The sequence below is a fragment of the Argopecten irradians genome, chromosome 5 (assembly GCF_041381155.1).
Source record: "Argopecten irradians isolate NY chromosome 5, Ai_NY, whole genome shotgun sequence".
In the NCBI taxonomy this organism is placed as follows: Eukaryota; Metazoa; Mollusca; class Bivalvia; order Pectinida; family Pectinidae; genus Argopecten; species Argopecten irradians.
In genome coordinates, this window is record NC_091138.1 from 36813616 (window position 1) to 36830102 (window position 16487).

A 16487-nucleotide genomic window follows, 5' to 3' on the forward strand; every position below is an offset into this window, starting at 1 on the left:
TTACAGTGTACTATTACAGTGTAATAGTACACTATTACAGTGTGAATTACGGAAAGGTCTGTGTTTGTTAGGTTCTTTTCACACATGACACATTCAGGTCGACTTGTTCCGCCTTGAAAATTGTAAACCGCAGTTATGTTTCAATTACCACATTATAAAAGTCTTATGAAGCCATAAAGAAAATACAATGTGTCTAAAAATAAACTTCATATCAATAGGAATGAAAAGCGAGTTGGGGCCTTGGAAGGGCGTTAGATAAGCTCAAGAGTCATATAAGAATAACTTATAAACATATTACCATCTATTTTGTAAACCATTGTGATTCTTATGGAAAACTGATTATGTTTACAGCATAAGAGTAAAGAAGAAACGAACGGGGCAGCTTCTGTACCAATCTCTTGGCTAATTATTCGCTCTGGTGAGACCGACTGTATATTATTCCGGTCGTCATGGCAACAGTCTATCTTGTCTGCACTAGGCAGATGCATTGTACATACCTTACCTGCTACACTCCAAGAATATCTCGGCCTATTTCTAAAGTTTACACGTGCCTGTTCCAACATATTCTATGCAGTTCTATTTATTTTAACTACTAACTGGGATAACAATGATAGCTACCCTGTCCCAAGTTTATGGTTAAAGTTTAGCTACCCCTAATTATTAAATCAATTAAGAGTAAAGTTACCTCTTAACACGCAATCACTTATGATATACATAAACACCCACTATGGGTTATATCAGCTGAAGGAAAACTCGGTTTAGTATAACTATTTCTTATCGTTAAATGCATAATAGTATAGCTACTCTTACTATAATATCAGTTATCCACAGATATGTCTATCCCAGGCATGACAATAATCATAAGGTTAGCTACCCCATACCATGATAAAGTCGGCAGAGTCAATCCTTAACACGAACGAAATTAGTTATAGCATTATCTAGCGTTATCCTTATCTATGGAATTTTACTTAAGTATAGCTACAATAAAATAAGCATATAGCTTGCCCTCTACAATATGCTACACCTAACTAAGACCATTATGAGTACAACAATCACTAACACTCAAATCGGCATGGGTATAATTTGATCAATGAATCAAGTGACACCATTGCTTTCCGTAACCTTGGAATCAATAACAAATATGCCTTCTCTAATCATGAAATCAGCAATAACTATCCATCAAAAATGAAATATTGATGTAACCTAGACATAGTATTTATTTTCAGTCAAAAACCTAAAAAACGACAGTTTGAAAATCAAATAAGAACAAAAAAGATATTCTATCTACATATTCCTAAAATTATATGTAAAATTCTTCAATTAAATACAATATATAAAGTGCAAGCACCCTCACCTTGTAAGCTGGTCGTTTGGTTGGAACATATCCTTCCCCAGGGAGAGGTGGAGCCGGTGGTGGTGGAGGGGGTGGGGGAGGAATCGGGCCCGTAGGAGGGGGAGGAGGTGGTGGTATTCCTGGAGGCGAGGGACCCATTTGGTCCCCATACAGTTGTCGCGGTTGATATGGGTTTCCCTCCCATGGTTGTGGTGATCGCACGCCGTACATATCCGAGTTGCTTTGCTTTGGGGGTTCTGATGAATTGTTCAGTGGTGGAGATTTGTAACTCCTTGTCGGATCCGAAATATCTGAAGATACTCCACTATCTACATTATGCCTTGTGGCAGGCTTAGTACTGTTAATAAAATCGTTATAGTAGTTTGGAAATTTCTCAAAAGGTGACAGAATATCCTCGATGCTGTTAATCCCTGTACCGCTTGACTTCACAGAAGATGGTGACGTAGGTTCTCCATAAGATGTCGAACCGGAAGTTCCGGTTTGTTCATTTGTCACATGGTTATTTGTTGGAGGTGATGAAGAAGACAAAGTAGCAGCGTATACTTGGGATTTTGGAAACGATCCAGATGATGTTTGTCTTTGAAATGACACCGGCGAGCTCACGACTTCTCGGTCACTACCGAACGACCCCTGTCTCTGAAACCCCCTAGGGGTCGAATTATCTGCAGTTATTCCTGTACTCTGGGATACCTGCCTACGAGGGGGTCCAGTGGAACATCTATCCAAGAGAGGGCTTTGAGGCGCTGAACTGTAAGATGGTTGTCTTTGATATTCAGACGATGGTTGCCTATGGTAACCACCACTTTGTGTTACCTCCGCTGGCTGTTGCTGGTATGATGGGTAATCCTGGCCGACTGATTGTTCGTAAGTATTATGTCTGGCAGCTTCTCTTGATGGTTGTCTTTGAAAAGGTGAATAGGAAGTAGAATTGCTGTATGACCTATTTGGAGGAGTGGGAGTATCATTAGTTTGGGTATACATAGGTGATGATTCATATCCCGGGGAATACATGTTCCCGTTTTGATTGTAAGCACTTTCCTTGTTGGACGACCCTGATGAATACTGTCGTTGGTAGGCCGGTGAACTTGACGAAACTCCCCTTCTGTCTTCAATACTACTTTCATACGATGGAGGTGCTATCCCCGGCCCAGGCCCGTAACTATAGGATGCCGGAGATGGTTTGTAAGAAGACGATGATGAGCTAGCTGGCTGGGTGCCAGAAGAGAGGGGGGAATCAAATGTGTTGGGGCTCGGTCCGTATGACGATGTCTGGTACCCGCTACTGTCACTTCCACTTCTATTATGTGACGTAGGTATGTTACCCCCACTTGGTCGGTATGGTGTAGGCTTAGGCATAGTGTAGCTCCCAACGCCGTACGGAGCGCTGTTTTTGCGCCCATACTGATGGGGATCAAACTGTTGGTCCCTTGGGGTGCTGTGCATGCCATGGCCACTGACACCTGAAATGCTTGCATGCCTGGGTAGAGAGGTAAAGTACCTAGCGTTGTCAAGGCTTTCATCATCCGTGAGGAAATTTCGGTAATTTGAAAAACTTTCAGAGGCAGGTGAGAAACTTCGGAAGGAGGTGGGACTAGTAGGGGCTGTAAAACTCACTGCAGTCTTAGCCATGTGTGTTGGACTTACCGGCGCGCTGGCAGCAACGGTTCTACACCTGCAAAATAGAGTGACAGGTAAGTCTAAAGGTGACAAAAGGCAGGTAACATCATTGGGTACAATAAAAGTAATACAAGGTGTCTTTAAACGTTTAATATATGTTGTATAACATAGCTACGGTTTGGTCATTCTTTTCTCTCTCTACCTGTTACATCTAATATACTAATATAATTACTATCATACTTGCTTCTCATTATTATACTAAAGACGGTTTGTGGAATTTTCTGTTTGTGGAAAATTAGTTGGTGAGGTTTTTTTCGTTGTGGAATAATTTGAATTATACATTCTGAAATTATCGTGTACTATCAATAGTATGGTTCATCTTAGGATGATTTACAACCGAGTAGAGTATAGAGGGGTTTCCCACAAACATGTAATGAATAAATAAAGGAATGTGAAAGTAGTGGTAGGAATACATCTAAATCATAAACAGATGTTTTGCCTCTGTATTTCGTCACTATCCTATCTGCTCCTAATGTAAATGATCAAACCATGTGTAATGCCATACTAACAGACTGTCCTTCTCCCCTTACTCTAACAGCTGTTAATGCTTTAGGAATGCGCGGAGAAGATACTGTACACAAGCGTATTTTAGCGAGTTCAAATTTTGCGATATGTTTTAAAATGAAATCGTGGAGATCGACGTCCCAAAATAAAAAAAAATTGAAAATAAATTTCAATGGCACTAAGATAAACTTTCACAAATTTACTGTGATTTCGATATTCGAAAAAGTATACAAAACGCGAAAGAGAGTTGGTTTACAGTATATTTGCGAGTGAGTTTTTTTTCAAAATATGTTAGCTTCTTACAATTGTTTTCATATGAATAATCAAAGATAGCTCCAAAAGCGTTCTTTTTATACCTTATCTTCGGTCTATTGACTGTCATCAGTGGTGTCACACCAATATGTTGCAATAATTATGTGTTATTCTTTCAAATGTCCTGTCAATTTCCATAAGCATTGAACAACTCTGTAAAACTGTCTTTGCATTGCATCCCCAAACAACGATTAAATGTATATAATAATTATTTATAAATCAGATACTGATATAACTTCCATATGCTAGCCTTATCTCTCTATATATGATAATCTGGCCTAACCACATCTGATCTAGTTACGTATCTGCTTATCGATGTGAATGATTGCAACCTTAGAATAATGTTAAATAGGAACACGGATAACATTAGTTGAAAGAAAAAGCAATTACAATCATAACAGGCCTACATAATGTACAAACAACTGAAATACCGTATATATCCCATTATTCGCACGTCAGACCTTAGTAGTGAGAACAATAAGTTTTAGCAGGATTAAGTAATCGCGATCTGGCTTTAAGGGAATATAATTATTCAACCATTCCTCACTATTTCGTGGATCAACTTTTCGCGACCATTTCACTATATTATCATATGTTCCGCGAAATCGCGAAAATATCCGGTTATACAGTTTGTGAAGTTAACTATTAAAGATAGAAGCAGCAAAAAAATACACAAAAACAAAAAACTCCACAAAACAAACATGGACTAAAAGCGTTTTAAATGTCGTTTTTGGTAATACTATTATGATTCACTTAAAAGAACAAAATTTGGGGTCAGTCATAATCAGATGTCCATACAGTTACAACCTAGTGTTATTACGATTTCCATTCATCATAATACAGATATTAATGTGGATTTGCGTTGATAATGAATCACATGCGTCCTATCAAGAGATATTACCATTTAATAGCAGATTTTAAGTGAAAAATATGGGCACGAAAATTAATTGATTAAAGGATTTTTTTTTATGTTACAATACTTTTCCCACAGGAAGGCTTTACAAACGTTAAGGAAAGTTCCTTAACTTAGGTTGTTTATTTAATGTATGAAATATGTTGCTTTCCTGTGGGAAAAATAAGTAAAGGAATACTGGTGAAACTTGGCTATGCATGTATATCGACTTTAAAGTCCTAAATCATCTCTGTCAACATTACGTTACATTATACTGAGCGCTACAGATACGTAGTTACACTTACTTTTTGATTGTGAGTTGTAGAAGATTTCCAGCGTTGAGAAGGAGCGTTTGTCCCTCCGAATGTGTTACATTCGTGACGTCACGGTTGTTAATCTTGAGAATGACGTCGCCGATACACAAACTATGACAGGAGACACTTCCAGGATTAACCTTAACCAAAATAAAAACAAAAAAGTTTAAAATGCTAACCAACTACAACGCCCTAAACACAACGACATTACACACATGTATGAAGGGTAGGTCGGTATCTGAAATCATTTGAAAATTCCTAAAAGGAATCCGGCAACAAGCAAAGAATGCAATAAAACAAACTTGAAATATTCAAACTATTCTTGATGTAGAGTAAAATTAATATTCTTATAAATGCGACAAAATTCCTAGTGACATATAAGGTACTAAAATGAAGCGTGAAGTAAGGTAATTATAAGCTTACCTAATCAGCCTTTTAAAAGGACCTGATGGTTTTATGGTGTCGCCTCGTTGGGTAACAATAACTGAATGATTCAAAGCTAAGTTAAACTCTCAAATTTTATTATTAAATTGCTGTTTAACGAGGGATTAAATGACATCACAAGTACTGATTGTTATGAGAACAATACGTTTCTTCTTTCTACCACCCGCAAGTATATTTAGCATTCATTCATAAATCGGGAGTCCTGAAGAATGAGTCAGTGTAACTGATGACACAAAAGTACAATGTCAACTTCATATATAATACCTTTAAGTAAACAATAGCAAGGTCCCGAACGAACACCACACGCCGACACAGGAAGTTCTTTACATGGTACTTCAAAACTTTAAATACAGGGCTGTGAAACCGGTCAACCTCGGAAACTGATACACATCAAATATGTAAAATGATAAACTAGATAATGAGTAGGATAGTTTCCATTCATTAAAACACATCAAAAGAGCCATTGAAGTTCGTCGATTCATAAACTGTCGCGTGCCTTAATAATTACGTAGTATCGAGGAACAGGCCAAATCATCTTACTTGTGAATCTGTACTCAAACAATTATTGCTTTTCGAAATGATTTAAAGTATAATGAGATTTCAATGGTCTGAATGCATGCTAATAACGATTAACTTTGTTTCCTGACATTGTAACTTATCTCCAAGATCTGCACTATGACATAATGCAAGAATGTCAAGTAATTGTTGAGTGACTAATCTTTTACTAATATTCAAATAATCGCCAAATCATATTACATTGTACGGATCTAGGGACAGACTAGCCTAAGGAATGATATGAACCTAATACCGTGTGCTTTCGTAAACGACATATTAATGTTATAGTCTAAACTAAACTGCTACTTCGGTCGGTATAGTTCCAGTCACTTATATAATCACTTCGGTCAGTCTACTTCTAAAACAAACATTAACCCATTTTAATAATGATATGAAAGCGAAGTTTAAATCACAACTACATTTTTATCAAAACTTTCAAGTTGGTAAACGAATACGTACAAAATATAACCTAAACATATATTCAAATATCGTTTAAAACCACCTTGGAGTGAATGGTAAACTCTTCTAGTATCAATTATCAAACGTATTCACTGATTCATACATGTCAGATAAAAAATTCAACAAAAGTTGTTGCGCCAGTAAGTTTTATTTGGTGATATTGTATAACACACAGCCCCCGTCCCAATTACCCGAATTGTTAGCAGTGTACAATCCGTGAGGTATTTAAGGTATGTGGTGAATCAAATCACAGGTATGTAACATGGCTGCTGAAGCAGGACTTCCCTCCCACACGCACTGGTGACGTCACAATCGTGAAGGGAAATTCCTTCGATATAGACTCATACAAATAACAGTGCATTAGTTTTCAGCAAGGTCGTTCAACACTTGATCTGTCGGTAGCTGTTTGTGTTTGTTATACTATTACATGTCTGTTTATCTACATGTGTGAAAAGGAAAAAAAACCTGGATGTATTATAACTATACTTCGATATCAATAACTTAACAAAAAATATTTTTTTTGTTCTATGATTGTTATGACGGCGTGTACCAACTACTCTTACCAATGTTATTGTTTATAGCTGTGTTCGGTTTGGTTTTACATCTTCTTAGTAGTGAAGGTCATTTCAGGACGAGCTAGAGTTTTAAAGCTGGAAGTACTCGGGAGATAAATCATAGGTTTTGGACAATGTATGAGCATTGCCATATCATTGACTAATCACTGATGTAACAATACAAAGCACGGGACATTAGCTCCATAAATCTCGTTTTTAGTTAAGGAACCTTTTGAATGCCTTTCTCTGACGTTTGAACATATTTAGAATACATTTTCTATTCTTCAGACTTTCCGCTCATGCTTTGTTTGATGAGCTTATTTGTAATAAAAGGTATCCAGGATTATATATGATATTATTATTTTGTTAACTTAATGTATCATACCATTCAACTTTTACAACAAAACTCAGTTACTGTTGGTCCAGGCATAGTCTGATCACATACAGTAAAAACAAACAAACAAACAAAACAACAGAAAAACAACTTAAATTATCCATAATCTGTGCTCGGCGATTTGCTAATCAGGAAAGTAACTCGGATGAACGAATGGATGGTAACCATAATAAGAAACGAAAAATGGAGAATGATTTTGAAATAATTATAGATGGAATTTATTCATTTTCTTTTCAATTAGAGATAGCATATGACATTTCGGCTTCTTATTATATACACTTGTACATTTATTTAGTAGAAGTGTTCCACTTCTGAGCTACAATCTGTTTCTAACGTAATTGCAAACAGCTTACTATCTACACTATGCACTCCACCAGCGGCCATGAACGTCATGTTGTGTTTGGTAAGGCCAATCTCATTGAACTTTGATCCGCGCGATTTGCAAAAATATGGTAACTGGAGAAATGCTATCTTGTGCTCAGAGCGTTTAAAGTCAACTCAGTTTCCACGGACTGCACGTGTGTCCCGATATATCTGTGTATATCCCATAAATCTTAACAAACAATTACTCTATTTTATATGTACAGGACGACTGGCTCTGATGGATTACTGATAATTACTTCTTACAGTTACTACACACAAATAATCGCCGTTATATACATCAAAAACCGTTTAATGGTATTTACTTTCTTTGTCTACAAACCTATAAAGATAATAATGTGATTTTAGTCCAGAAAAGTAACTAAAATATCTTCCTTCAACGATATATGTTTCTATACAGTGATCGAATTTCTGTTATCAATAGAAGGATATTCAGGAAAGATGGTGTACGCTAGTGATAATATTCAGTGAATGAAGAGCATGTTTGATTAAAATGCTGCTCCGTTGGTCAGGTTTGAATGAAAAGTTGGAAATATGTTTTAATGTGGTTGGGCATAAGTAGAATTATCATCATATCCCCAATTATCTGATGGGGCGAAGCGCCCTCTTGGACAGGTGTTGGTTTATCGCTAGACTAGACATGTTATAAGAAACAGATTTACACAAATTAACTGTCTCTTTTGAACATCGACTTTAGAAATCAGTTTAACTGATAATTTTGTAATTTATCTGTATTATGTTACCATCAGATACTGCAAGTTTTATTATCGAAATATGATTTATTGTGGTTAGACTCTTGATGTTTTTGAACTTGTTTCAATTGCTCTTGAAACATCTAGAAAATTTGTAAGAGCGCATAAACACTTTCAAAAAGTTAACAGCGCCGTTATACAACGACATTACATAATTTTATTAGTACATCTTCGTGTAACTTGAAACACAAATTTAGCGTTCTATAAACCACTTAAAAAGCTTAAGTAAACGACTCCTCTTCAAAGAACCTGAGGGATCGTGAGATATATCCAACCTGCTGATTATACGGCTTGTACTGCATCATATAGTTTAAAGATAAGACCAAAGTTTGGAGAAAGTTTGATAACTAATTATTGGTGCGATTCTATCTCTAACTACTGCGGCTTTTTTAATGTGGTTTTATCGTATATGCCTTCCAAATAACCTTTCATGAATAGACTGGCTGACTGTTGTATGTGGTTGTCGATCTCGTTTATTTACGAGAACTTAGACTTCCCTGTGATGCAGACTTATCTACCGCGCTGACGCACGTGTTGCCGACCTTCTAAAATGTCTTCATATAGGACAGGCAGATCCACCACACATATAATTCAACAGATAGGAAAAGTTCCAAATCTGCTAACAAAAAATGAAAGGCCGGTGGGTAAGCTTGTTCTATTAAAAGTATCTGCTTCTACTTCAGCAGCTTGTCCTGAGCTTGATTGAGAGACACAGAATAATAAAGGAGGATATTATACCCTATCAGATTTCTCAGCTTATCTGGGGATGAGCTTTACCATAGCCCTTTGGTTTTTATACATAGATATAGCTTAAGACGTCCCTCCCGTATCAGGCTATCTAACGTTCATCTTCGGGATAAATCCTTGTTCATGGTTTGTGGCAAGGCTCAGTTTTTGACTCAGGAGTATGTATTAATTCCAAAACCGCTACCAACAAGACCGAACCAAAGTAGTGGGCACTGTAAGGTTTCTTTGAAAACAACCAACAAAGGAAAGGTTAAATAAGTACTACATTCTGTAGGTGTTTATATACCTACATAAACACATATTATTGAAATTAATATTCGTGTAAAATGTTAATCTAAATGATGATCGAATCCGTTTCCGTTTGATCTGCGCGGTGCTGACATAATATGGTATTTCCATCAATAATATATATTGCCTTTGAAGTGTTACGTGGGAAAATTGCATGGTTCTAAATCCATTGCATAACCGACAATCTTTTTTCTTTAAAATTAATTTGTGTGCTTGACTACAAAAATACATAATTTATCGCCAGCCTTTAAGAATAATTGTAAATAATAAAGAATATATCAATATAATATATTGACCATCCGATATTACCGATAACATTATTACATTTGCTATATTGTATATAAAATGAATGCCAAATTTGGTCAAACTCCATCAATAGATGAATTAAGGAATTTTTTCATTATATAGAATATATAGGGAAAATATAACAATTACAAATACTTTTGACACAGTACTGTACATTAACTATTAAATGTTTACCACAGAGAAAATTTCTCAGCTAACAAGTAACTATCCCCTAAGTAATCAGTACCAGTCGTTCCCGACCACTCATTAGAGACTTGTTCCCGGAATATCAGCATACAATGAATATGTGTTGTCCAGGTTTACGTTCTCTAAAGTACTTATGCCATCGCGAGAGCATGCATGGCCTGGCCTATTATGCGCCTAACTTTATTTTTGTCAGAGTAAGAATTATTTTTACAAAATTTGGTGATGTTTTAAACATGTAAAAAATTATAACATATGTTTTTTTGTTTCAGCTTTCAACACTACAAAGGAGCAAGTGTTACTGCTAAGAAGTCAATTAACATTGGAATCATCCCCCTAATTAAAAGGACTATCAATATTTCTCCAACCAGACTTGTAACTAGTTCTCTTTATTGCTCTGGAGTACCGAACAAAACAGCATATTCTAGAAATGTAATCACCTTGTACTACAGTATATCAACAGACATCAACATTCCCGAAAGGAGATATAAAAGATGCCGCCATGTTGTGCTTAAACTGTTTACAGACGTATTCGTATGGCCTATAACCTTCGTATACTCTGCATAAACATACATTTATACATTTGAGACTAGCTGAGTACTGATATTTGTGGTGAAGAGTTCGTTTACGTGTCATAAACAAACATTTCTGGATTTGTCGTGAAGAATCATCGACATAGTTTTTGATACGTAATTGCAGCAGGAAATAGGTATCAGGACGAGGTCAGGGGGATTCCATTGCCATTTAACATCTTTTCTTTTTCTTACAACTTCAGTTCTTAACAACATTCCAATGAATTACACCTCAAAGACCAATCGACTGTGATATCATCTATCAATGCATCATACGTCAAAGTAAATGCTGAAGAAGGTGAAGTTATATTTTGTATGTGTGTTGTGTAGTACTGTAATTAATTTACCGTCACATTAATTAGCATGTTCAGACGTGCTAGGTTTAGATGGTGGAGGCAAGCTGGAGAGCTTAGAGAAAAATCACCGACCAGAGGTCAATACCTGGCAACTGCGTCACATGGGATTCGAACTCGCTACTCAGAGGTGAATGGCGTGTGGTAATGTTCGGGACATACAAACTACTTGAATATTGTGAACTAGAAAGATAGCGTTCGATTCTTTTTGTGTGCGTGGATGGATAATGCAGATGTAATGGACGTGATGGAAGTAACCCTTGTATCTGTCAAAAACTGTTTAGATCTAAAATAAGAAAAAAATATCAGCTGGTGATGTTTAAAGTTATTTTAGGAAACGGTAACAAGCATCACTGAAAGAAAAGCGTATGGCAAATGACATGTAAAGTTTATTTTAAGAGCCAAATCTGTTCTTTATCGTTATATGTTTTACAGTTATTACTATACACATTTACTTATGTATAGTTTGTTAAATTTTGATCAAAAACTTTATTTATTGTTTCCAACACACGAATATCAAAAGAGGAAACGCTATATTAGTTATCTTATGCTGAAGTATGTGTATTTGGATCTGACATCCATACAAATATGATTTAATGTATAGGATGAGATAGTACAGAGACCAGACGGCCCACTGGTTTGGCCGTGTTTACATCAACACTGACTTTTACATGGTTACTAAGATACCGCTGACCTAGCGGAAGTAGGGTCTGCACTCTGTTACACATTCACAAAACTCACATCTGCTGGAATCTAATAAATAAAAGATGTTCAGATGCTACAGATCAGACCAATCCAATTTAACGTTTTATTTGAGCCTAACCAATGTCGAAATAACGGCCATTTACATCACTATTGGTCTAACGTTTTACATATGGCATCAAGGTCAAGGGCGCCCAAATTACGTTTTCATTGTATGTAAATATATGTAAATATCATTTAATGACGTCATATTGACAACTGTAACTGTGCAATGGATTGGTTTTGGTTATCGTCCTATTAACAGTCAGGGTCATTTGAGGGCGGCCTCTCGTGAGTTGTGTGTGTAAAACGCATGTATGTTTAGGGAGACTACAGTATGTTCGTTCGTGTTGCGGCTCTTTGTATTAGTGGAACTCTTAATCTTTTTCAATGGCTATACGTATCAATTTTGTACGTCACTGAAGGACACATAACAAGCACTTCCCATCCGGTCAAAAAGGTATATTGTCAACGGACAAACGAGGCGTCCCTGGGAATGTAAGGATTAGACAGAACATTGCTGTTGCTGTCCAAGGTCAAGGTATCACGATCTATTCGTATTAAATAAAAACACTCAGTGTCATAAAATATGCTCAGTTGGCCTGATATCTGTAGCCATTATGTAAAGATAGGTCGATAGGGAACACCTATCTATGATGTTTCCGGTAGTACGGATACAGGTCAATACATCTGTCATTCGGATTAGCGTTATCGCCGGGCTACTTTACACGTGTCTCTGAGAGATGTAGATCTGGTTGTGCTGCAGTATTACCCAACAAATACTGGCACGTAATGTAAACACATGGATACACAAACAATCGTACATATACCCCCTACCACTCTCCCGGCGTCCTCATATGACCCACGGTGGTTGGGGTAGGGGAGTAGGTCTGGGGAAGGATTGGGGAGAAGAGAGTTAATGATTAAACAAACAAATGCTTCTTCGTAGAACAAGTGCAGAGTCATGGATCAGATTCATTATTTGTATATTTTGTGTATACCATTGGATGCACTTATAGCATTCAAACCTTGTCAGATTTCAGTGAATTGAAACTAATCTTTCACTCCATTTATTTTACATTAACTTCTGATATCTGTTTAACGTTATCACTGACAGTCGATAAAGGTAATCAGCAGTAGGGGCGAATAGTCAGAGGTTTGTAAGTTAACAGGAATCAACGATGTCGATATATTTTTTCTATCTTAAAATTCAGACGGAAATAAATTCAGAATAGATGTTAGAATATTCAACTCCAGACAAAAATATCCTTAATATAAACACCAAAAAGTATCAAAGACCAATGAACCTCCCTCTCTTTTTCTTAATTTTGAAATTAGTTTATTGTTTGATAGAGTCTAAATGTGTCAGGACGATGAAGAAATGACATCTGCTTCAATAAAGAGGGGTCACATATGTAAATAAACAGTGAGTGATAAAAAAGACCATTGCTACTGCCAGGGCCATACACTTCAAGTCCTATTCCTACCAGAGCAGAAAAATCAAAATGATAGATAATCTGCTTCAACAGCCCCCTTTACATCAAGTGACATATGATCAGACGAATGTTTGTTATGGTGGGGATAAAGGTAGGGGAATCTTGAGAAGAAATCAGTGTTTATGTGTGTACGGTATTGACACTGAGTACGTCTATGAGTCAGCCGTCTCAGTTCCTTGAGAAAGATTCCCCGAGTCTGTGATCACAGCGCTGATACAGCGAAAGGTCATGATCATTGATAATGTTTTGAATCGTTTTCCACGATTTTTACAGTTTGTTAAGGGCATTAACTCCCTCCTTCTATAACTTCCCCCCTCCCCGGGATATCATAAAACCGACCCTTCCCAAAGACTCAAACACGGAGCGGCAGCGATCTTCCTTTCACACCAATGAATATCGCTTGAAGTAGTCATAACAAGGAATAGCAATTGTACCTTGGTCCTATTTATGGTATGTTTTAAACAATTTTAAGCAGTTACTTGAGCAATATGTGAAATTGATAAAAACAAATGGGAAATAAATCCGTTAGAAATATGAACAGATTATCTGTAACTATAACTTATAATAATGACATGGACTAAATTAAATGGCAAAATCGCAAGAGCGACAATAATGTTTTGGACTAAATTAAATGGCAAAATCGCAAGAGCGACAATAATGTTTTTTCCCTATAAATAGTAATGGTGACCTACATGTTGTTTATGAAATGCTGAAATATGACCTCGATTACTAGCGTCTATGTATACAAATACTAATTTGTATTTAGCAGATATATTATTTAAAACCAATGATTTTATATATTATTTTGAACGTTAAGCAAATATCTTACATCTGCTGTTAAACATTAAAATAACTCAATCTGCCCATTTAATAGTCAGAAATAATGACGGTAAAACTGTTGTTTGAGTTATATTAAAAAACCCAATGAATGCAAACTTATCAAAAATGCATAAGTTTCAAAGTGGTGAATGTCCCCCCTATTTTCAAAATAAGATACATTGAGCATAGCCCTACTTGTATATCTAAACATTCATACATTAAGTTTAAAGCAAATATCTTACATCTGCTGTTAAACATTAAAATAACTCAATCTGCCCATTTAATAGTCAGAAATAATGACGGTAAAACTGTTGTTTGAGTTATATTAAAAAACCCAATGAATGCAAACTTATCAAAAATGCATAAGTTTCAAAGTGGTGAATGTCTCCCCTATTTTCAAAATAAGATACATTGAGCATAGCCCTACTTGTATATCTAAACATTCATACATTAAATTTAAAGTAAATAAAAAACCAAAATCTTGAGGGATTTTTTTTTACCATAGATTGAAGTTCTGCCCTGAGAAGCTTCACTAGGATGAAGGTATACCACCCATGGTTTCCAGTGGCATCTGGCCACAATACGACTCCAAACAGACACCATGGGTCTAGATACTGCTCCTTCTCGTGACGTAACGAGTCGGTATACATAATGAGGAGTGGTGAGACTCCCCCGCCATGCCCCCTCCCAGGGGACATGTGCTGTATCTTTATCCCCTCCCTCAATGAAACGTGCCAGTCAGTGTTTATCTCTAGGTAAACTAAAAAGGGGGCCCACTCAGGGGGGCACCGGTTATAATTAATCACATAATTAGATAAGTTAATTACACGGTAATTTAGTACGGTTTCTAACAGCTAACAATATTCCCAGTACTAACGGTCCATTGAGAGAACTCTTCTAATAGGGGTCGCACAGTCGGCTTCACGATATCATACTGTATGTACAATAAGTTACAGAGATGTGTGTATTGTCTCTGAGTTCAGGAAACGTGATGGCGCGTGCCAGGAATGAACCAATCATCATGGTTTTGATTAGTATATTAATTACTCTTACAGTATATACATATTCTATGGGATATTGTGAAACGCATAAACCGAGTTCTGCTCCATCTATCAGTATGTGTGTTACAAAAAGGGATATGTACATGAATATGTCGATCAAATAAAGATTTTTAGTACACTAACAAATAATAGTTAACAATTACTAGAACAAAGAATCAAGCAACTTTCTAGACGGGCCAGAACAAAAAAAAAAAAAAACAAAAAAAAAAAAAAAAAAAAAAAAACATTAATGATTATATTTACCATTTTAAAAGACAATATCTAACCATATTCACCCAGTTTCACATTTTTCAGTATACCATAAAAGAGTCAGATAATTAAAAAAAAGTTTCTGCAAATGAAAATGGATGTGAAACGTAACAATCGAACTTTTTAAAAATATTTTAAAATTTCATTGCGGATTTTCTATGAAGGTTTCCCAAGCAATGAATTAACTATTATCAAAACTTTCTTTCTATTTGAAAAGAAAATGGATTGAATCAAGCTTATTTAAAATCACTCTAGAATTGACAGATATGCTAATTACATTAAGCACACAATACAACAAAACGCTAGATTTAGAAATATATGCTACAACAGTTAAACAGATCCCAGACACTATTTAAAACCGTTAGTTCCACGGCCTGGCATATACATCTATACCTTGTCTTCACACATTACAGCTCAGCCGACCCAAATTTTACGCCATTAAAGTTTTGAAGAAGATACGAGACAATGTATTTACGAACCTTCTGCACCGAAAGGGGTTGTCCAAACTCCCGGCCCCCCGCGATCCTGAAGCCCCAGTTTACATCCGGGCGGGGTCGCTGTAGCCATATGATCTCCATCCTGACCTGGTCAAACCCGTGGGTGAGACTCCGGACACTAGAAAACCAGAGACACACCGGTAAATGATCGAGAAACCAACGCCAAAAGTTTTGGAGATGAATAGCAGTTGCTAAAGTTAGATAAGTTTGTTGCCATGGTAACGTATGTGTTGGCCTATCGGCTGCTTACTTTACATCGCCGTGCAGATGTAGGCACACGAGAGAGTCGAACTCTATCATTTCCCTGTTTTAAGTATATAAACAGCCATACAGTTTTACACCTGGTGCAAAATGCTTAAGATAAGGCCAAGATAGAACTTCTTAAAACCCAAACATAACCCCACATATATAGATAGAAACGTCCTCTCTTCATCTGATACCAAACGTCACATTTGGACATGTTTTTTAATGAAATACATGGATGATAATGTATACATATATATTCTATTACTATGAAGCATCTGATGTACAATAATAATTTTCAATAATGAAATGGTCTCATTTAAAGTTGGTATGATTTAAC

General features: G+C 36.3%; 1 protein-coding gene and 1 long non-coding RNA gene across 7 annotated transcripts in view; one reads left to right on the plus strand and one right to left on the minus strand.

The window, feature by feature from the left end:
* LOC138323704 (trithorax group protein osa-like) overlaps positions 1-16078 on the minus strand; it is a 28382-nt gene extending 12304 nt beyond the window's left edge. For 2 of the 6 annotated variants that reach the window (XM_069268502.1, XM_069268498.1), the window contains exons 1-3: positions 14598-14995; positions 5045-5193; positions 1355-3026 (exon numbers count right to left, since the gene is read on the minus strand). In XM_069268502.1, the coding sequence (XP_069124603.1) occupies positions 1355-3026; positions 5045-5193; positions 14598-14795 (2019 nt within the window). In that variant the 5' untranslated portion in view covers positions 14796-14995. Of the gene's footprint in view, positions 1-1354; positions 3027-5044; positions 5194-14597; positions 15001-15886 lie in introns of those variants that run through there. The other 4 variants (XM_069268503.1, XM_069268501.1, XM_069268499.1 and 1 more) reach the window with 4 other exon arrangements.
* Positions 2904-11447, plus strand: LOC138323706 (uncharacterized). Its single transcript, XR_011208586.1, has 2 exons — positions 2904-3045; positions 10389-11447. It is a non-coding gene; the product is annotated as an uncharacterized lncRNA (long non-coding RNA).
* Positions 16079-16487: the final 409 nt, after the last annotated feature.